Raw genomic sequence first — 21,415 nt, forward strand, 5'->3', positions numbered from 1 at the left:
CCGTCCTGGTCCCGTCCTGGTCCCGTCCTGGCCCCGTCCTGGTCCCGTCCTGGCCCCGTCCTGATCCCGTCCTGGTCCCGTCCTGGTCCCGTCCTGGCCCCGTCCTGGCCCCGCTCTGGTCCCGTCCTGATCCCGTCCTGGCCCCGCTCTGGTCCCGTCCTGATCCCGTCCTGGCCCCGCTCTGGCCCCGCTCTGGTCCCGTCCTGGCCCCGCTCTGGCCCCGTCCTGGTCCCGTCCTGGTCCCGTCCTGGCCCCGTCCTGGTCCCGTCCTGGCCCCGTCCTGATCCCGTCCTGGTCCCGTCCTGGTCCCGTCCTGGCCCCGTCCTGGCCCCGCTCTGGTCCCGTCCTGATCCCGTCCTGGCCCCGCTCTGGTCCCGTCCTGATCCCGTCCTGGCCCCGCTCTGGCCCCGCTCTGGTCCCGTCCTGGCCCCGCTCTGGCCCCGTCCTGGTCCCGTCCCGTCCTGGTCCCGTCCTGGTCCCGTCCTGGCCCCGTCCTGGTACCGCTCTGGCCCCGCTCTGGTCCCATCCTGGCCCCGTCCTGGCCACGTCCTGGTCCCATCCTGGCCCCGTCCTGGTCCCGTCCTGGTCCCGTCCTGGCCCCGTCCTGGTCCCGTCCTGGCCCCGTCCTGGTCCTGTCCTGGCCCCGTCCTGGTCCCGTCCTGTCCTGGTCCCGTCCTGGCCCCGTCCTGTCCTGGTCCCGTCCTGGCCCCGTCCTGATCCCGTCCCGTCCTGGCCCCGTCCTGGTCCTGTCCCGTCCTGGCCCCGTCCTGGTCCTGTCCTGTCCTGGCCCCGTCCTGGTCCCGTCCTGGTCCCGTCCTGGTCCTGTCCTGGTCCCGTCCTGGTCCTGTCCTGTCCTGGCCCCGTCCTGGTCCCGTCCTGGTCCCGTCCTGGTCCTGTCCTGGTCCCGTCCTGGTCCTGTCCCGTCCTGGTCCCGTCCTGGTCCCGTCCTGGCCCCGTCCTGGTCCTGTCCTGTCCTGGCCCCGTCCTGGTCCTGTCCTGGTCCCGTCCTGGTCCTGTCCTGTCCTGGCCCCGTCCTGGTCCCGTCCTGGTCCTGTCCTGTCCTGGTCCTGTCCTGGCCCCGTCCTGATCCCGTCCCGTCCTGGCCCCGTCCTGGTCTTGTCCCGTCCTGGCCCCGTCCTGGTCCTGTCCTGGTCCCGTCCTGGTCCCGTCCTGGTCCTGTCCTGGTCCCGTCCTGGTATTGTCCTGTCCTGGCCCCGTCCTGGTCCCGTCCTGGCCCCGCTCTGGTCCCGTCCTGGTCCCGTCCTGGTCCCATCCTGGCCCCGTCCTGGTCCCGTCCTGGTCCTGTCCTGGTCCCGTCCTGGTCCCGTCCTGGTCCCGTCCTGGTCCTGTCCTGGTCCTGTCCTGGCCCCGTCCTGGTCCCGTCCTGGTCCCGTCCTGGCCCCGTCCTGGTCCTGTCCTGGTCCCGTCCTGGTCCCGTCCTGGTCCTGTCCTGGTCCTGTCCTGGTCCCGTCCTGGTCCTGTCCTGGTCCCGTCCTGGTCCCGTCCTGGCCCCACTCTGGTCCTGTCCTGGTCCTGTCCTGGCCCCGTCCTGGTCCTGTCCTGGTCCCGTCCTGGTCCCGTCCTGGCCCCGCTCTGGTCCCGTCCTGGTCCCGTCCTGGCCCCGTCCTGGTCCCGTCCTGGTCCTGTCCTGGTCCCGTCCTGGTCCTGTCCTGGTCCCGTCCTGGTCCTGTCCTGGCCCCGTCCTGGTCCCGTCCTGGTCCCGTCCTGGTCCCGTCCTGGTCCTGTCCTGGTCCCGTCCTGGTCCCGTCCTGGTCCCGTCCTGGTCCTGTCCTGGTCCCGTCCTGGTCCCGTCCTGGTCCTGTCCTGGCCCCGTCCTGGTCCTGTCCTGGTCCCGTCCTGGTCCTGTCCTGGCCCCGTCCTGGTCCCGTCCTGGTCCCGTCCTGGTCCCGTCCTGGTCCTGTCCTGGCCCCGTCCTGGTCCTGTCCTGTCCCGTCCTGGCCCCGTCCTGGTCCCGTCCTGGTCCCGTCCTGGTCCCGTCCTGGTCCTGTCCTGTCCTGGCCCCGTCCTGGTCCCGTCCTGGTCCCGTCCTGGCCCCGCTCTGGTCCCGTCCTGGTCCCGTCCTGGTCCCATCCTGGCCCCGTCCTGGTCCCGTCCTGGTCCCGTCCTGGTCCTGTCCTGGTCCTGTCCTGGCCCCGTCCTGGTCCCGTCCTGGTCCTGTCCTGGCCCCGTCCTGGTCCTGTCCTGGTCCCGTCCTGGTCCTGTCCTGGCCCCGTCCTGGTCCCGTCCTGGTCCCGTCCTGGTCCCGTCCTGGTCCTGTCCTGGCCCCGTCCTGGTCCTGTCCTGGTCCCGTCCTGGTCCTGTCCTGGTCCTGTCCTGGCCCCGTCCTGGTCCTGTCCTGGTCCCGTCCTGGTCCTGTCCTGGTCCCGTCCTGGCCCCGCTCTGGCCCTGCTCTGGTCCCGTCGTCTCTCCAGCTTGTGAAAGTCTTCTGTTTCGTGGTAAAGTTGTGAAACTGAAGCAGGATAAACAACCTTTCTGTAATAAACAGTTATTTACTTCAGTTTGTTGTTTTAACTTCTGCTTTTAGCTTTAAGCTTTGTCATGAAGACGTGTGTGTGTGTGTGTGTGTGTGTGTGTGTGTGTGTTACCTCCGTTTGTTTCCTTCCCTCGGTGGGAATCTGGATGTTGCACACGCTTCTTCCTGCCAAATAAACAGCGTTGGCCTAGATTCTCCGTCCTGCTTCAGCACTATGCGCGGCTTTGTTTGGGTTTTTTGGAACCCAGGATGAATATGCTCACAGTCCCGGTTTACTCTGCCAGTCCGGTAGAATCTGAACACGCAGAAGAGCGCTAGGTTCCGTATCAGACCTTGCTGATTGTCTCAGGGTTCGGGGACGGCTGGTGATCCGGCTCGTTACGACACGTTTCCGCTCGGCGTGATGAATTTGGCCGAATCCTGCAGACAGGAAGCTTTTGCAACAATGTCAGATAATACGCTCTGTGTTTAAACTTGGACTATTTTCTCTCCAAACAAATAAATAGTGAGCTCAGAAGGTCTGAAGGCATTGGAGGCTGGTTCGTCTCCTGCCTGCTGAGACAAGAGTCAAAAAGACGATTCTTCCTTTAAGTAAAGCAGAACAGGATGAGGAGAGTAACGGTGGAAAACAGCTGCATTGTAGACAGAATATTACACGTTGCTTATTAAATCACATTTCATGCAAAAAATAAACAAAACTCGAAGTAAATTACACAAAATGCTACTTCAGAGTAAAGACAGATGATCATGTATTTGTCTACTTAGGTTTATCTAGACAGGACAATCCCACACCCAGCCTTTGCTAACTAGCAAACACACATGCATGGAAACAACAACCACTAAACACGCCTGCGTCGTTTTTCCAACGTTTCTGCAACACAATTTTACCATAATGTATAAATAAAAGGATTATGAGTAGACCAGCTAGTATATTAGTATTAGTATATTAATTATAATCAGCTGTTGAATGAAAAAATGATAAAGATAAAACTAGCACCCAGTTAGCTTAGCCTAGCTTAGCTTACCTAGCTTAGCTTAACCTAGCTTACCTATCTTAGCTTAACCTAGCTTAGCAACAACATCCTTTAAAACAAATCCTAATAGATGTTTTCTTCCAGTTTTTGTTGTAAATGTGTGGACGCCATTTTGTCTTCTGATGTTCAGGGGAGCGATACGTCGGCGCCGAGGTCGGTCGGGTCTTCGAGGTTGGTGGGGATTCTAAAGGCGGCACCGCTAAAACCTGACCGGACCCATCCAACTTTCACCTCCTGAACATATTCTTAGTTTTAAACTGAGCTAGAAAATCTCAGATGTCCAAGTGCACGTGAACGCAGCATGTAGGGTCGTTCCATGACGTTTACTTTTACATTGTGTCACATGATCCGTTGAAGTACGACGTTCAGACAAACTTGGGTATTAAAATCATTTATTTTATTTATCCTGAAAAAAACAGTGATGTGGAACATCAGCATGCAGTTACAGGACACGTTGGTCCATGCAGGTTCTGGTCCTGATGGAGGTTTTTCTTCCTGGTTCTGGTCCTGATGGAGGTTTTCCTTCTTGGTTCTGGTCCTGATGGAGGTTTTCCTTCCTGGTTCTGGTCCAGATGGAGGTTTTCCTTCTTGGTTCTGGTCCTGATGGAGGTTTTCCTTCCTGGTTCTGGTCCTGATGGAGGTTTTCCTTCCTGGTTCTGGTCCTGATGGAGGTTTTCCTTCTGGTTCTGGTCCAGATGGAGGTTTTCCTCCTTGGTTCTGGTCCTGATGGAGGTTTTCCTTCCTGGTTCTGGTCCTGATGGAGGTTTTCCTTCCTGGTTCTGGTCCTGATGGAGGTTTTCCTCCCTGGTTCTGGTCCTGATGGAGGTTGTCCTTCTGGTTCTGGTCCTGATGGAGGTTTTCCTTCTGGTTCTGGTCCAGATGGAGGTTTTCCTCCTTGGTTCTGGTCCTGATGGAGGTTTTCCTTCCTGGTTCTGGTCCTGATGGAGGTTGTCCTTCTGGTTCTGGTTCTGATGGAGGTTTTCCTTCCTGGTTCTGGTCCTGATGGAGGTTTTCCTCCTTGGTTCTGGTCCAGATGGAGGTTTTCCTCCCTGGTTCTGGTCCTGATGGAGGTTTTCCTCCCTGGTTCTGGTCCTGATGGAGGTTTTCCTCCCTGGTTCTGGTCCAGATGGAGGTTTTCCTCCTTGGTTCTGGTCCAGATGGAGGTTTTCCTTCTGGTTCTGGTCCTGATGGTGGTTTTCCTCCCTGGTTCTGGTCCAGATGGAGGTTTTCCTTCTGGTTCTGGTCCTGATGGAGGTTTTCCTCCTTGGTTCTGGTCCTGATGGAGGTTTTCCTCCCTGGTTCTGGTCCTGATGGAGGTTTTCCTCCCTGGTTCTGGTCCTGATGGAGGTTTTCCTCCCTGGTTCTGGTCCTGATGGAGGTTTTCCTCCCTGGTTCTGGTCCTGATGGAGGTTTTCCTTCCTGGTTCTGGTCCTGATGGAGGTTTTCCTCCTTGGTTCTGGTCCTGATGGAGGTTTTCCCTCCTGGTTCTGGTCCTGATGGAGGTTTTCCCTCCTGGTTCTGGTCCTGATGGAGGTTTTCCTCCCTGGTTCTGGTCCTGATGGAGGTTTTCCTCCCTGGTTCTGGTCCTGATGGAGGTTTTCCTCCTTGGTTCTGGTCCTGATGGAGGTTTTCCTTCCTGGTTCTGGTGCTGATGGAGGTTTTCCTCCTTGGTTCTGGTCCTGATGGAGGTTTTCCTCCTTGGTTCTGGTCCTGATGGAGGTTTTCCTTCCTGGTTCTGGTCCTGATGGAGGTTTTCCTCCCTGGTTCTGGTCCTGATGGAGGTTTTCCTCCCTGGTTCTGGTCCTGATGGAGGTTTTCCTCCCTGGTTCTGGTCCTGATGGAGGTTTTCCTTCCTGGTTCTGGTCCTGATGGAGGTTTTCCTCCTTGGTTCTGGTCCAGATGGAGGTTTTCCCTCCTGGTTCTGGTCCTGATGGAGGTTTTCCCTCCTGGTTCTGGTCCTGATGGAGGTTTTCCTCCCTGGTTCTGGTCCTGATGGAGGTTTTCCTCCCTGGTTCTGGTCCTGATGGAGGTTTTCCTCCTTGGTTCTGGTCCTGATGGAGGTTTTCCTTCCTGGTTCTGGTGCTGATGGAGGTTTTCCTCCTTGGGTCTGGTCCTGATGGAGGTTTTCCTCCTTGGTTCTGGTCCTGATGGAGGTTTTCCTTCCTGGTTCTGGTCCTGATGGAGGTTTTCCTCCCTGGTTCTGGTCCTGATGGAGGTTTTCCTCCCTGGTTCTGGTCCTGATGGAGGTTTTCCTCCCTGGTTCTGGTCCTGATGGAGGTTTTCCTCCCTGGTTCTGGTCCTGATGGAGGTTTTCCTCCCTGGTTCTGGTCCTGATGGAGGTTTTCCTTCCTGGTTCTGGTCCTGATGGAGGTTTTCCTCCTGGTTCTGGTCCTGATGGAGGTTTTCCCTCCTGGTTCTGGTCCTGATGGAGGTTTTCCTCCCTGGTTCTGGTCCTGATGGAGGTTTTCCTCCCTGGTTCTGGTCCTGATGGAGGTTCTCCTCCCTGGTTCTGGTCCTGATGGAGGTTTTCCTCCCTGGTTCTGGTCCTGATGGAGGTTTTCCCTCCTGGTTCTGGTCCTGATGGAGGTTTTCCTCCCTGGTTCTGGTCCTGATGGAGGTTTTCCTCCCTGGTTCTGGTCCTGATGGAGGTTTTCCTCCCTGGTTCTGGTCCTGATGGAGGTTTTCCTCCCTGGTTCTGGTCCTGATGGAGGTTTTCCTCCCTGGTTCTGGTCCTGATGGAGGTTTTCCTCCCTGGTTCTGGTCCTGATGGAGGTTTTCCCTCCTGGTTCTGGTCCTGATGGAGGTTTTCCTCCCTGGTTCTGGTCCTGATGGAGGTTGTCCTTCTGGTTCTGGTCCTGATGGAGGTTTTCCTTCTGGTTCTGGTCCTGATGGAGGTTTTCCTCCTTGGTTCTGGTCCTGATGGAGGTTTTCCTTCCTGGTTCTGGTCCTGATGGAGGTTTTCCTCCCTGGTTCTGGTCCTGATGGAGGTTGTCCTTCTGGTTCTGGTCCTGATGGAGGTTTTCCTTCTGGTTCTGGTCCAGATGGAGGTTTTCCTCCTTTGTTCTGGTCCTGATGGAGGTTTTCCTTCCTGGTTCTGGTCCTGATGGAGGTTTTCCTCCTTGGTTCTGGTCCAGATGGAGGTTTTCCTCCCTGGTTCTGGTCCTGATGGAGGTTTTCCTCCCTGGTTCTGGTCCTGATGGAGGTTTTCCTACCTGGTTCTGGTCCTGATGGAGGTTTTCCTCCCTGGTTCTGGTCCTGATGGAGGTTTTCCTCCTGGTTCTGGTCCTGATGGAGGTTTTCCTCCTGGTTCTGGTCCTGATGGAGGTTTTCCTCCCTGGTTCTGGTCCTGATGGAGGTTCTCCTCCCTGGTTCTGGTCCTGATGGAGGTTTTCCTCCCTGGTTCTGGTCCTGATGGAGGTTTTCCCTCCTGGTTCTGGTCCTGATGGAGGTTTTCCCTCCTGGTTCTGGTCCTGATGGAGGTTTTCCTCCCTGGTTCTGGTCCTGATGGAGGTTTTCCTCCTTGGTTCTGGTCCTGATGGAGGTTTTCCTCCCTGGTCTCGGTCCTGATGGAGGTTTTCCTCCCTGGTTCTGGTCCTGATGGAGGTTTTCCTTCCTGGTTCTGGTCCTGATGGAGGTTTTCCTTCCTGGTTCTGGTCCTGATGGAGGTTTTCCTCCCTGGTTCTGGTCCTGATGGAGGTTGTCCTTCTGGTTCTGGTCCTGATGGAGGTTTTCCTTCTGGTTCTGGTCCAGATGGAGGTTTTCCTCCTTGGTTCTGGTCCTGATGGAGGTTTTCCTTCCTGGTTCTGGTCCTGATGGAGGTTTTCCTTCTGGTTCTGGTCCTGATGGAGGTTTTCCTCCTTGGTTCTGGTCCTGATGAAGGTTTTCCTCCTTGGTTCTGGTCCTGATGGAGGTTTTCCTCCCTGGTTCTGGTCCTGATGGAGGTTTTCCTCCTTGGTTCTGGTCCTGATGGAGGTTTTCCTTCCTGGTTCTGGTCCTGATGGAGGTTTTCCTTCTGGTTCTGGTCCTGATGGAGGTTTTCCTCCCTGGTTCTGGTCCTGATGGAGGTTGTCCTTCTGGTTCTGGTCCTGATGGAGGTTTTCCTTCTGGTTCTGGTCCAGATGGAGGTTTTCCTCCTTGGTTCTGGTCCTGATGGAGGTTTTCCTCCTTGGTTCTGGTCCTGATGAAGGTTTTCCTCCTTGGTTCTGGTCCTGATGGAGGTTTTCCTCCCTGGTTCTGGTCCTGATGGAGGTTTTCCTCCTTGGTTCTGGTCCTGATGGAGGTTTTCCTTCCTGGTTCTGGTCCTGATGGAGGTTTTCCTTCCTGGTTCTGGTCCTGATGGAGGTTTTCCTCCCTGGTTCTGGTCCTGATGGAGGTTTTCCTCCTTGGTTCTGGTCCTGATGGAGGTTTTCCTCCCTGGTTCTGGTCCTGATGGAGGTTTTCCTCCCTGGTTCTGGTCCTGATGGAGGTTGTCCTTCCTGGTTCTGGTCCTGATGGAGGTTCTCCTCCCTGGTTCTGGTCCTGATGGAGGTTTTCCCTCCTGGTTCTGGTCCTGATGGAGGTTTTCCCTCCTGGTTCTGGTCCTGATGGAGGTTTTCCTTCCTGGTTCTGGTCCAGATGGAGGTTTTCCTCCTTGGTTCTGGTCCTGATGGAGGTTTTCCCTCCTGGTTCTGGTCCTGATGGAGGTTGTCCTTCTGGTTCTGGTCCTGATGGAGGTTTTCCTTCCTGGTTCTGGTCCAGATGGAGGTTTTCCTCCTTGGTTCTGGTCCTGATGGAGGTTTTCCCTCCTGGTTCTGGTCCTGATGGAGGTTTTCCTCCCTGGTTCTGGTCCTGATGGAGGTTTTCCTTCCTGGTTCTGGTCCTGATGGAGGTTGTCCTTCCTGGTTCTGGTCCTGATGGAGGTTCTCCTCCCTGGTTCTGGTCCTGATGGAGGTTTTCCCTCCTGGTTCTGGTCCTGATGGAGGTTTTCCCTCCTGGTTCTGGTCCTGATGGAGGTTTTCCTTCCTGGTTCTGGTCCAGATGGAGGTTTTCCTCCTTGGTTCTGGTCCTGATGGAGGTTTTCCCTCCTGGTTCTGGTCCTGATGGAGGTTGTCCTTCTGGTTCTGGTCCAGATGGAGGTTTTCCTTCCTGGTTCTGGTCCAGATGGAGGTTTTCCTCCTCGGTTCTGGTCCTGATGGAGGTTTTCCCTCCTGGTTCTGGTCCTGATGGAGGTTTTCCCTCCTGGTTCTGGTCCAGATGGAGGTTTTCCCTCCTGGTTCTGGTCCAGATGGAGGTTTTCCTCCTTGGTTCTGGTCCTGATGGAGGTTTTCCTTCTGGTTCTGGTCCTGATGGAGGTTTTCCTCCTTGGTTCTGGTCCTGATGGAGGTTTTCCTCCCTGGTTCTGGTCCTGATGGAGGTTTTCCTTCTGGTTCTGGTCCTGATGGAGGTTTTCCTCCTTGGTTCTGGTCCTGATGGAGGTTTTCCTCCCTGGTTCTGGTCCTGATGGAGGTTTTCCTCCCTGGTTCTGGTCCTGATGGAGGTTTTCCTTCCTGGTTCTGGTCCTGATGGAGGTTGTCCTTCCTGGTTCTGGTCCTGATGGAGGTTCTCCTCCCTGGTTCTGGTCCTGATGGAGGTTTTCCCTCCTGGTTCTGGTCCTGATGGAGGTTTTCCCTCCTGGTTCTGGTCCTGATGGAGGTTGTCCTTCCTGGTTCTGGTCCTGATGGAGGTTCTCCTCCCTGGTTCTGGTCCTGATGGAGGTTTTCCCTCCTGGTTCTGGTCCTGATGGAGGTTTTCCCTCCTGGTTCTGGTCCTGATGGAGGTTTTCCTTCCTGGTTCTGGTCCAGATGGAGGTTTTCCTCCTTGGTTCTGGTCCTGATGGAGGTTTTCCCTCCTGGTTCTGGTCCTGATGGAGGTTTTCCTCCCTGGTTCTGGTCCTGATGGAGGTTTTCCTTCTGGTTCTGGTCCTGATGGAGGTTTTCCTCCTTGGTTCTGGTCCTGATGGAGGTTTTCCTCCTTGGTTCTGGTCCTGATGGAGGTTTTCCTTCTGGTTCTGGTCCTGATGGAGGTTTTCCTCCTTGGTTCTGGTCCTGATGGAGGTTTTCCATCCCGGTTCTGGAAGGGGAAAGTTGTCATCTTCATCCCGCCAAGACGCCTCACCTCATCCTTGAAACTCTTCGCAGAGTTTTTGGCTCTCCCTCTCTGAGCTGCTCGGTCCTGCAGCCACGTTTTCAGCTTCCTAAAGCCACAAATATTTATTTATTCACATTCCTACAAAACAGATGAACCGAAAGGCTTCATGGTCTGAACTGTCTGCATGACGCCATCCGTCCTGCGCCGCCGCTGCTCCAGGTCCACTCCCCCTCCCAGCGATGCTCGGTGATGCTGGATCCCGACTCGGCACGTGTCTGCTGTCCCGGTTTGGATCATCGTCTCCAGTCTTTTCATTGTTTCACCTGCTGGAATGAAAGACGGTTGTGCGTTACTGTCCAACAGCGAGCGCACATATTTCTGTCTGACAAACAGACTAAACATCATCCCGACGCGCGGCCGCAGCGTTCCAGACCTTTCTTTTCACTGGCTTCTCTGTGGATCCGGTCCAAGCTCTGACAGCCAGAACCGAGCTGGATGGAAGCGGAGAACCCAGAAAGCTGCTGGTAGAAGCCGTCTGCATGCTGTCAGACGGGCTTCCACAGAGACGTGCTGATGTGTCTGATTTCAGACAAGCTCCGTAGTTTGGTGGGAAAATGAAGCCTTCCAGGTCCTGAAAGGACAAACAGCTTTTCAGACAAAATCCAGGCTGGTTTCAGAAGGTGTCGCCTTACCAGGAAGGCCCGGCTGAGAGTCTGCTGGTTGGTTCTGGTTGTCCTCCGCTCCTCTGGCGCTCTAGATCCTGGATCCTCCCGACTCGAGGACTTTGTGGCATCAAAGACGTCGTTTTAAAAATCTTTCAGTCGTATTTAGACGGTGACACCTTTTAGAGGCGATGTGCCAATTATGGTATCGGTCGATACCGAATAATTCCAGGTAAAGTATCATTGATACCTTTTGTGAAACTTAACTTATGATCATAATTCTGATCCTAATAAAACAAAGAAAAGCCTTTTTTTTAATGAAAGACATTTTAGTTGAAGCCTTTTTGTTTGTAAACAATATAAAACCATTTTTGGTTCTGATTCACTTCCTTTCAGGTTTTACCTCCAGAATCTGCAAGAAACCGACCAATCTCATCAAGCAGCCATCTGACGATACTGAAAGTAGCCTCCATATCGATACTGTGGATGTTTGGATTGAGCTCCCTGCAGCCGAGGCCTCTCTTCGTTGTGGAGTCTGTCAGGACGTTGTGTGTTGCGTCTTGCTGACGATCCACCAGTTTATTCCCATTTAAAACCCAGTATGAACAGCTCTGCTGAACCTCCATGCAGGACTGGTTGGCGAAGATCTTCTGGTTTTCATGGATTCCTCTGAGCCGTCCATCTGAGCCGCCAGGCCGCCATTTCCATCGGCTTTAAACAGGCTGAACGCCGCTTTCCGGCAGAATTTCTCTCCGTTTATGTTGTAATACGACGAACAGCCCATTTTAGACGTCTAAAACTCTCGCCGTTCACAAAAGTTTTCTCCTGAAAATTGTTTAAAAACATGACAGATTATGTTTATGTCCTTTATTTGAATCAAATCACTCAGTTTCCTTCAGTCGATATTAAAGTCGCTAAATATGTCATTTTAACCCTTTAAATTCCAGTTTGATCATGTGATGCTGCTGATTTTATTAGAATTATAAAAAATGTCTAAATTTGATTTTAGAATAACATTTATGATTTTTTTTTTTGTATCATTTGAGTTTTTTGTTGTTTGGGTTGTTTTAGGCAACAAAAGTCCACAAACTTCTATTGAAACATCACAATTTTCCCCATTTTCTTTTGCTCAAATATTCTAAAAAACAATTTCTAATTATAAATACCAAAAATGTAATTATTTAAACATTTTAATCCTATAAATACTTTATTGAATTACATGTGATGATTTTTTAAAAAAAAAAAAGACCTCAAATTGATTTTTTTTCCCATAAAATGCACAATTTGATGTTATTAGTCTTACATGGATAAATAGTTTTATCAGCCATCCAAGTTGTTTAAAACAACGCCGTGAACAGCTGACGTGCTCACAAACTTCCCACTCCTCGTTCTAAAAAATCTTTATTTTCCTCTGAAACAGATGAAGTAAATCAGAAATATCAAATAAACTCTAAACCAACCTAAATGTTTTTGAAAGACTGATAAAATGCTATTTTTCCCTCCAAACTCGTTTCAGATTTCATATGAACCAAACTATGTGCATATTTAATTCATCACACACAAATCAGAAGAATCATAATCAGGACAACAAATCGACCAGGTAAAAATAGTAACAAGAAAAAACAAGTAAAAATTAGAAATAAAATCCTGAAACATGCATGAAAAGAAAATAACTAGTCTGAATGAATGGGAACCATGGCATCCATCGTCCTAACGGCTTCGTCCGATGGAAGGGTGGCGGGAAGCTGGAGCCTATCCCAGCTGGCTTTGGGTGGAAGGCAGGGTACACCCTGGACAGCTCGCCGGTCCATCGCAGGGCCGGGAACCGCGGCATGTTCAGATAATTAAAATAATGTGAGAAAAAGCCGGAGCAGGACGTGAACCGGCAGGAAAGTGTCCTCGGTCTGAGAAACGGTCCTGATGTAGGTGTGTTTTCTTATCAGCTCAGGTCGGGGGACATGTCTGGACAACGAGCCTCTGAGACGAGACTTCCTGTACCCCACGGTGGCGCCGGGGCAGGTGTACGACGCCGACGAGCAGTGCCGCTTCCAGTACGGAACATCCTCGCGCCAGTGCAAGTATGGAGTAAGAAACCAGTATGTTTTCTCCAGTCCAACTGATCTGGGTCCCAAACTCTCAGACTTTCCTCTGTTTAGCTGTAAATATGATTTTTTTTTTTTTTTGTCAAATTGTGACTAAACTTTATCCTCCATATGAATAAATTCTAAACTAAAGGTGCGTTCACACAAACGAAGGTTTTTCATCGCTTTCATCAGATTTTCAGGTTTTATGTCATCGCTGCATGAACTGATCCGTCTTCAGCAACGTGTCTTCCACAGAGTGATGCACGACGCTGTGCAGGAATGGACAGAAACTAGTACCAGTAGTTTTACAAGTTAAGTTTTCATTGTTCTTACCTGTAAAAATAAAGGTTAGACCTTTGTGTCCATGACTAAAGCCTGAAAACGTAAGAATGCAGGTTTTAAAAAGGAAATCTCTCCTAATATGCAGCTCTGTTACCTCCTGAAAAAGGCTGATTTGCTGTCTTGTGACGTTTGAGGCTTCCTCTGAAAAGCCTGAGCTTCTCTGCACTGCAGGCAGGATCTCATGCAGCCATGACAGTTGTTTAATAAACGCTAAAAACTCACCAGATGCTGATGCAAAAATGTCCGCTGCTCATCCTCATCAGTGCATCGCCCACATGAGGAGCGAGGCAGAAAATCAGCTGAGATGTCAGCATGGGTTTTATTTAGTCTGGACTGGTGATGACTCGTCTTCCTGCTGAGTAATGAGAAAGGCTCGGCGGGTACGGCAACACGAGCAGCGACAGACGAGCAACAACTGCACAGCTGAAAGATTTCCCCAACACCTGACCAGCAGTAACGCCATGCTGCTTTACCTTGCATAAATATTTGGGCTCATCATGAAAAAAGGCGACAGATTAGCAGAGATCATGGAGTTATTTCATTTCACTGAAAGAAATATCTGACTGCAGCTCCAAATCAAAGCCTGTTTTTTTGGCTTCTATGCTCATAACTATGGTTTTAGATCAGCATGAAAGTTGCACATGAATGAGTGGATGGGATTCCAGCGCAGATTGAACACGCTACATGATGATCAGATACTTTTCACAGGGCAGGATGGATGGCGAGCTGGAATAAATGCTTTCTGAGGCTGAATCTCCTGCAAAGCTCGGAGCTTTTCCGTGTTTGGATGGATGCTTTCTGACTGTTCTGCACTGCAGCAGAGAAAGTTAAACCGTGAGGTTCATCAGTCATGTTGCAGGGGCACAACGTGTTGCTGAGGACACCGTCGTAAAAAAACAAATGCTTCTCAGCATTTTAGAAAACAGCTTGACTGGATTGCCACCAGTATCACCAGTATCCCTGCACCAGTGTCACAACACCAGTGTCCAGTCAACATTCGTTTCCTAATTATTCCTCCTTTAAAAATATTTCTGAGATTTAGTTCCTGTGCATGTTCAAATGTTCTGCTAAACTGATGTTAGCATGAAAAAATGCAGCAGTGCTCAGTTCTATGCTAGCACTAAGTTAGCTTTAAGCTAATGTGGGGAAACTATCATTTACTTTTCAGTGAGAGTATTTAGGGACGACACATCAATCAGCTCAGTTCATCAGGATTTTCACGATAGCTGAAAATAATGAAGAAAGATGCTAAATGATTAGCTTAGTGCTGACAAAGCTAATGCTACATTTCATTTAACAGGAGGCTAGCAAGGATGCTAGCTGGTTTTAAAGTAGCTGCAGCATGACACTGTGGAAGAAGAAATCCTGTAACCACATCAGGATCCAGTCTACCGTCATCACCTTCTGTTTTAGAATAAGACCTTCTTGGTCCTGGAGATCAGTGGGAGAACCACGTCAAACAGTGAAACTGGGGAGATGCGGAGGGGCTAACAACAAACTGGGAGCAGGTGCGCTAATCAGAAAGCATGAGGCAGGTGCAACAAGGGACAGATTATTGATCATGATTGGCTTGTTGTCAGAGCAGATTAGAGAGAAAGCAGCACAAAATAATTTCAATTTTATGTAAAAAAAAAACAAAAAAACCAACAAAACAAAACAAGCAAATTTACCCTGATAAACTCCAACCTCTTCCAAACTGTTGTTCTATTAAAATATAACATTTTGAATAAAGGGGTAATCTATTGGCACATTTTTCACTATTTATGTTTATTTGGAAAACCTCCCTTTAATCACTCATGTGCTTCCGACTGACTTGTCAAAAGAGCGACCATCTTGAAACAGTGCTAGTAACCATAACCCATAGACTGTACATAAAAGATACAGTACATGGTGTCGTCACCTGAAGGTTTCTGAAGAGCTAAATTGAAGCTCGGTGGGCGGTTCCTACCGTCACCATCTTGGCAGCGTCAAGCATGTCCTCTCACCTGAAAAATACAAAAATAGGCAAAGACGTGGAGCTGAGAGGGGGGCTGTGAGCGTCATAGTGGATGATTGACATCGAGCGAACTCCGACCTACCTGTAGCTAAGACCTAACCGAGGTAACATGGAGATAATAGGAGCTAACCAGCTAACGGAGGTTAGCAGGCTAAAGCTAAGTCATGTTGTTAACCGCATAGACATCATATATACGTTGACGCCTCATTGAGCGCTGGAGAGTGAACCAGCGTCGCCGCCATATTGGATGGGTCTCTGCTGTCGAGTTTTGCTGCAGCGTCAATGTAGTTTCCCCACAAAACTTTTTGGGGGAACAACGCGTATATATTACACACTAAAAAAACACTTTTCTACTTAATTGGTTGATAAATAATATTAACACAGTGAATAATCTCCTGAATGCAAGTGAATTGTTAGAATTATTATGATATAATTATGAATTATTCCTACACACCAAGAACCCAGTAGAGGCAACACAGGATTAAAAAGTAGAAGTAGAAAAAAAGCGTAGCTTCATATATGAGTAACGAAGCAGAGCGCTGGAGGATTTAATGTACTACACAAAGGACAATCATGAGACAACAAGTGGGGAGAAGACATTACATTTAACAAAGAATGAATGAAGAATAAAATAAACCTAAATTAACACTAATACACACACACACATATATATATATATATATATATATATATATATATATATATATATATATATATATATATATATATATATATATATATATATATATATATATATTATATACTTTTCAACACCAGTCTGAGACAAAATAGAGTCCCAGTGCTGTGCAAGTAAACACCTTTCAGGACCCATTCCAGTTTGCATATCGTAATGGACCTGGGGTTGAAGATGCCATCATATACCTGCTCCAGAGAGCACACTCTCATCTGGACCATTCAGGCAGCACTCTGAGGGTCATGTTCTTTCATTTCTCAGTGCTTTTAATACCATTCAGCCTGCTTTGTTATGTGAGAAGCTCCATAAATTCCAGGTGGATACCTCCACAACCACCTGGATCTATGACTACCTCACAAACAGACCCCAGTTTGTGAGACTGAAAGGTTGTGTGTCTGAGATGGAGGTCAGTAGCACTGGTGCACCACAAGGAACTGTACTCTGGCCATTCCTCTTCACTCTGTACACCTCAGACTTCCAGTACAACTCTGAGTCCTGTCGTCTGCAGAAATACTCTGATGACTCTGCAGTTGTGGGGTGTATCAGGGATGGACAAGAAGCAGAGTACAGAGAACTGGTCAGTCAGTTTGTTAAATGGTGCGGTGACAATCATCTCATATTAAATAGCAGCAAAACAAAAGAGATGATTGTTGACTTCAGGAGGAAGAAGAATAAACAAAGCACTGTTTCCATCCTGGGAGAGGAGGTGGAGGTGGTGGAGGAATACAAGTATCTTGGAGTTCAGCTGGACAACAAACTGGACTGGAAATGCAACACTGACTACATCTACAAGAAAGGTCAGAGCAGACTGTACTTCTTAAGGAAGCTGAGATGGTTTAACGTCTGCACCAAGATGTTGCATATCTTCTATAAGTCTGTTGTGGAGAGTGCAGTCAGCTTTGCAGCATCTGCTGGGGTAGTAGCATCAGAACCAGAGACTTGAAGAGAATCAACAAACTGATCCAGAAAGCTGCTTCTGTGCTTGGAGTAACTCTGGAGCCGCTGGAGCTGATTGTCCAAAGAAGAATGCTGCACAAGCTGATGAAGATGATGGAGGATTCTTCACACCCTCTCCACAACACAGTGATGAAACAACAAAGTGTGTTCAGTGAGAGGCTTCTTCAGGTCCGATGTAAGACTGAAAGATACAGAAGATCATTCCTGCCAGCAGCCATCAGCCTCCGGAACAAGACCTCCTCTAGTTATTATTATCATTATATACTACAATACTGAATTTCCCTTTGGGATTAATAAAGTACTTTTAATTTCACATATATACATACATATATATATATATATATATATATATATATATATATATATATATATATATATATATATATATATATATATATATATATAATGGAATGTTACTTCTGAGTGTTATATTTTATTATTAAACCTACATAAAATGAAACATCCTGGGTCTAATGTCTTGCTGTTCTGTACACAGCAAAATTTGGATTGTCTTCATTAAATCTTACTCCAAGGTTTTTGGAAAGTTAGCAGCCCTTGTGTACCAGGAAATGTCCCTCAGCAGTCTAAACCTATCGCAACATAACTAAGGGATAGTTAGATAGCTAATGATCCCTAACTATAGGACTTATCAAAATATTTTAACTTAAAATCACGTTGTTTTTTAATGTTTTACAGTGATCTGTATCATAACAATATCTCTGCCCTTTGTAACAAACCAAACTGTGAGGAAAAACAGGTAAAAATCCGTGGAGTTCTTGTCGTGGTTGGACCTACACCTTACAAATAAATGCATTGGAGGAGCATGGAGACCCATCCAAGATGGCGGCGCGATGAGACGTCAGCTCGTATAGGTGGCGTGATACAATGCAGCGTCTACGTATATATGATGTCTATGGTTAACCGGCTAAAAACCGCGGTTGTTCTACGTTCTACTGACTTGAAGCGGGAGATTGTGTACCTGTCAATCAAAAGGACACGCCCCTAAATATGCCTAATTTTAAGATTAAATTAGTTTAAGTTAGAAAAAAATTCACTCCACACACAGCTGTCATTTAGGTAAACCTGACCTATTAAACTGAAAATGGATTTTTGTATCAGGCTGTAAACATGTTTATTCCTGCTGTGAAGTTGGTCTTTATAACATGGGAGTCTTTGGAGATTTGCTCTGTTTTGGAGCCCCTAGTGGATGAGGAAGAAACTGCAGGTTTTGGTGTCACTTTTAACCACCGGAGGTTGCTGCTTGCCATAGACACACATCGAAGGAAGAATGGACACTTATCAATAAATATCGGTATAACATCCTTGTATTTTGATTTAAAATATGTAATGGAGGATTAAAAAATAAATCTAGTTAAGAAAACCCTTATCGCAGTCCTGGATGTGGGAAGAGTCTGTTGAGGCAGCTGGAAACCAACCAGCTGCACGCCACAGAGAATCTGCACACCTGCGACCAGTGTGAAAGGAGTTTCACCTGGTCTGGAAATCTGAAAGAAGCTCTTCTCCCAGCTTCATCATCACAACTTTACCTTTAATATGTTTATTTGCCTGCAGTTGGTCGAGCGTTGTGTCACTTTTGCATCAGACAGATGTGTTAACATGTTAGCATGTTCATCAATAGGAGCTTCTTTAATCTGAAGCTGCACTTGGTTGCCATGGCGATATGCAGGCGATGATCACGTGTACCTTTCATGTTGATAACATTAAAAACTGGATCTAAGTACTATTCTGCGATCAGTTTCATGATCCACGATTTCAGTTTTACATTTTAATTAATGACTTCTCCAGTTAGAGCTGGATGGATAGAATGTCTGCTTCCTGTATGGATCCCTTTATTAATACTATTCATTATTATTTGTTAAAAATAAGAAATAGTAGATGTGACAAAGTGCTCCTCTATAAACAAATAAAAACACAAAAAACATATAAAAGATCAAACAACTTAAAAACGAAGGTAAGAGTAAACAAAAGTTTCCAACTCCAGTGAAGCGACAACTGGTTTTATGTTGGACATAATTCTGATAGAAATAAGTGGTTTCTATAGAAAAAGAAGGTTTCTATGAGCTCTAGTTCTAGTCGGTACATGATGGTCCAGACTTAAAGCTGACCGATCAGATTCTGTAGTTTTAAAGACATAATTGTTTATCATCGGCGTAGAATGACACCTGTAGACAAAGGTTCAGACAGTGATGTGAAGCTACCACCGTTGGCTGGAAGAGGAACCTGTCCCTGATGGTTCCTACCCGGAACCTGGACCTCTACAGGTCTGATGGGGGATGGTTAATACCCAGAACCAGAACCTCGACAGGTCTGATGGGGGATGTATCCTACCCAGAACCCGGACTTCTACGGGTCTGATGGGGGATGGATCTTACCCAGAACCAGAACCTGTACAGGTCTGATGGGGGATGGACCCTCTCCAGAACCCGGACTTCTACGGGTCTGATGGGGGATGGATCCTACCCAGAACCCGGACCTCTACAGGTCTGATGGGGGATGGATCCTACCCAGAACCCGGACTTCTACGGGTCTGATGGGGGATGGACCCTCTCCAGAACCCGGACTTCTACGGGTCTGATGGGGGATGGATCCTACCCAGAACCCGGACCTCTACAGGTCTGATGGGGGATGGACCCTCTCCAGAACCCGGACCTCTACAGGTCTGATGGGGGATGGATCCTACCCAGAACCTGGACCTCTACAGGTCTGATGGGGGATGGACCCTCTCCAGAACCCGGACCTCTACAGGTCTGATGGGGGATGGATCCTACCCAGAACCTGGACCTCTACAGGTCTGATGGGGGATGGACCCTCTCCAGAACCCGGACCTCTACAGGTCTGATGGGGGATGGATCCTACCCAGAACCCGGACCTCTACAGGTCTGATGGGGGATGGACCCTCTCCAGAACCCGGACCTCTACAGGTCTGATGGGGGATGGATCCTACCCAGAACCAGAACCTCTACAGGTCTGATGGGGGATGGATCCTACCCAGAACCCGGACCTCTACAGGTCTGATGGGGGATGGATCCTACCCAGAACCCGGACCTCTACAGGTCTGATGGGGGATGGATCCTACCCAGAACCCGGACCTCTACAGGTCTGATGGGGGATGGATCCTACCCAGAACCAGAACCTCTACAGGTCTGATGGGGGATGGATCCTACCCAGAACCCGGACCTCTACAGGTCTGATGGGGGATGGATCCTACCCAGAACCCGGACCTCTACAGGTCTGATGGGGGATGGACCCTCTCCAGAACCCGGACCTCTACAGGTCTGATGGGGGATGGATCCTACCCAGAACCAGAACCTCTACAGGTCTGATGGGGGATGAGAAACTTAGCAACTGAAAACCACCAACCCGCTTCCCAAAGCAGAGCCGCACTGGAAGCTGGAGGTATGAAAAACAAACAACCTTTGATGGCTGTATTAGCGATACCCTTCCTGAGCTTTTTATCACCCGCTAACGTAGATCCATCAGGCTCACATCCCTGTTGGTTGAGGTTCACGCTGCTGACCTTTCAGCTCGGCTGAGATAGCGAACGGAGCAGCAGGGTGGCTTATTGAAACCAGCTGGCAGAGGGCAGTCCCTGCAACATGAGTGGCAGTTTGTGGCTTTATTTAATCTGGACAGGTTCAGGGAGCTGCAGGGCTGTGGCATATTTACTGACCTCTGGGTCAGAACCAGTGCGTGGGATCCTAACTCTTTTTCATGGCCGTGCTCGTCTGCCATACTCTACCCACCAGTAAAGCCTTTGAAGTTGAGACACGAGGTAAACCAGTTTGATTTAACGGGGAATCTAATGCCAGCTAGTTCCATTTACACTGTTAGCTCTTTACTTTTGGCGATCTGAGAGGATCTGAAGCGCCGAGTGATGATGTTTATTCAGACTTCTCACTAATGCAAAAGATATTTGTCAGGCCTACAAGTCAACGTTATCTAAGACTTGGGAGGCCTGTTGCTCACTCTTGATTACCCCCAAGAAGCCAAAATGGGATTTCTTGAACTGATGTCACGGTCCCGTGTGGTCCTGAGGTGAATGTGAGCACACATTCGTCATGCTGTTGATCCAGCTGACTCTTCATTTCTCATAAGAGAACATGAAGAGCACCGGATGACCCTCAGTGTGCTGCGCTAGATCCAAAGCATATGTCCCGTTGAAGTCAGACGCCTCTCGGCGGGTTTGATGTGGTCTCATCAGCTTCTCTTGTTCTCCGATTTGATCTGGAATTTATGGATGAAATTCCATGCTGTTTGTGTTCTTTTTTTTTATCCTCGTCACAGCTGTCAGACAACAAAAGGAAAGCCACCAAAAGCCAACAATAAATCATTCTCCCTCTTTTTAACAATCCAAGCCCCATGTCTGCTGAAATGATTTATTCTGACCAACTTGCATTTGCCTTCTTTCCTAGGAAGTGTGTAGAGAGCTCTGGTGCCTTAGTAAAAGCAACCGCTGTGTAACTAACAGTATCCCAGCTGCAGAGGGGACGCTATGCCAGACCGGCAGCATTGACAAAGGGGTAAGTCACCAAATATTTATCCTACATTTAAACCAAGAAGCATTGGTAGGTCAAAAGGAGCACCGTTATCATTTCTCCCCTTTAATAATCCCACCTGGTGTTGTTTTATTCAGTCTGATCAGTCACCTTTATGACCAGGTAGAAGTGACGGTTGTTGTGGCTGCAGATCCAAACAACCTGCTTATGCTTTATTTATTAAGTATCTTTGCATTTTTATTAGTTTGGTGTGTGATGTGTGTATAGAGTGTGCAAGAGGTGAAGGGTGGGACTATGTTTATAAAATGTCTGTAGACAAGACACTCTTCACTTACAGAGCTTTACTTGGTATTTTGAGTGGATGATACAGACTTGTTGCTGTTTGATCAGCACTAATAGAAATTTCTCTTCAGAGACAATAAAGTATATTGAAATGCAACATAAAGTAATGCTTCATACCGCATCATATTGTACCGTAGCACATCATATCACACAGTGTTGTACAGTATCATCCTGAATTATATCATATT

At 48.9% G+C, this 21,415-nt stretch overlaps 1 protein-coding gene across 1 annotated transcript in view; it reads left to right on the plus strand.

The window, feature by feature from the left end:
* Nucleotides 1-21,415, plus strand: part of adamts6 (ADAM metallopeptidase with thrombospondin type 1 motif, 6) — a gene marked incomplete at both ends in the record, with an annotated part of 119,354 nt that overhangs the window by 58,525 nt on the left and 39,414 nt on the right. Inside the window, 2 exons of the mRNA XM_079256149.1 lie at nt 12,239-12,380; nt 20,802-20,909. Of these exons, the coding sequence (XP_079112275.1) occupies nt 12,239-12,380; nt 20,802-20,909 (250 nt within the window). The remainder of the gene's footprint in view (nt 1-12,238; nt 12,381-20,801; nt 20,910-21,415) is intronic.

This window comes from Telmatherina bonti (genome assembly GCF_933228915.1).
Source record: "Telmatherina bonti genome assembly, chromosome: 17".
Lineage (NCBI taxonomy): Eukaryota > Metazoa > Chordata > Actinopteri > Atheriniformes > Telmatherinidae > Telmatherina > Telmatherina bonti.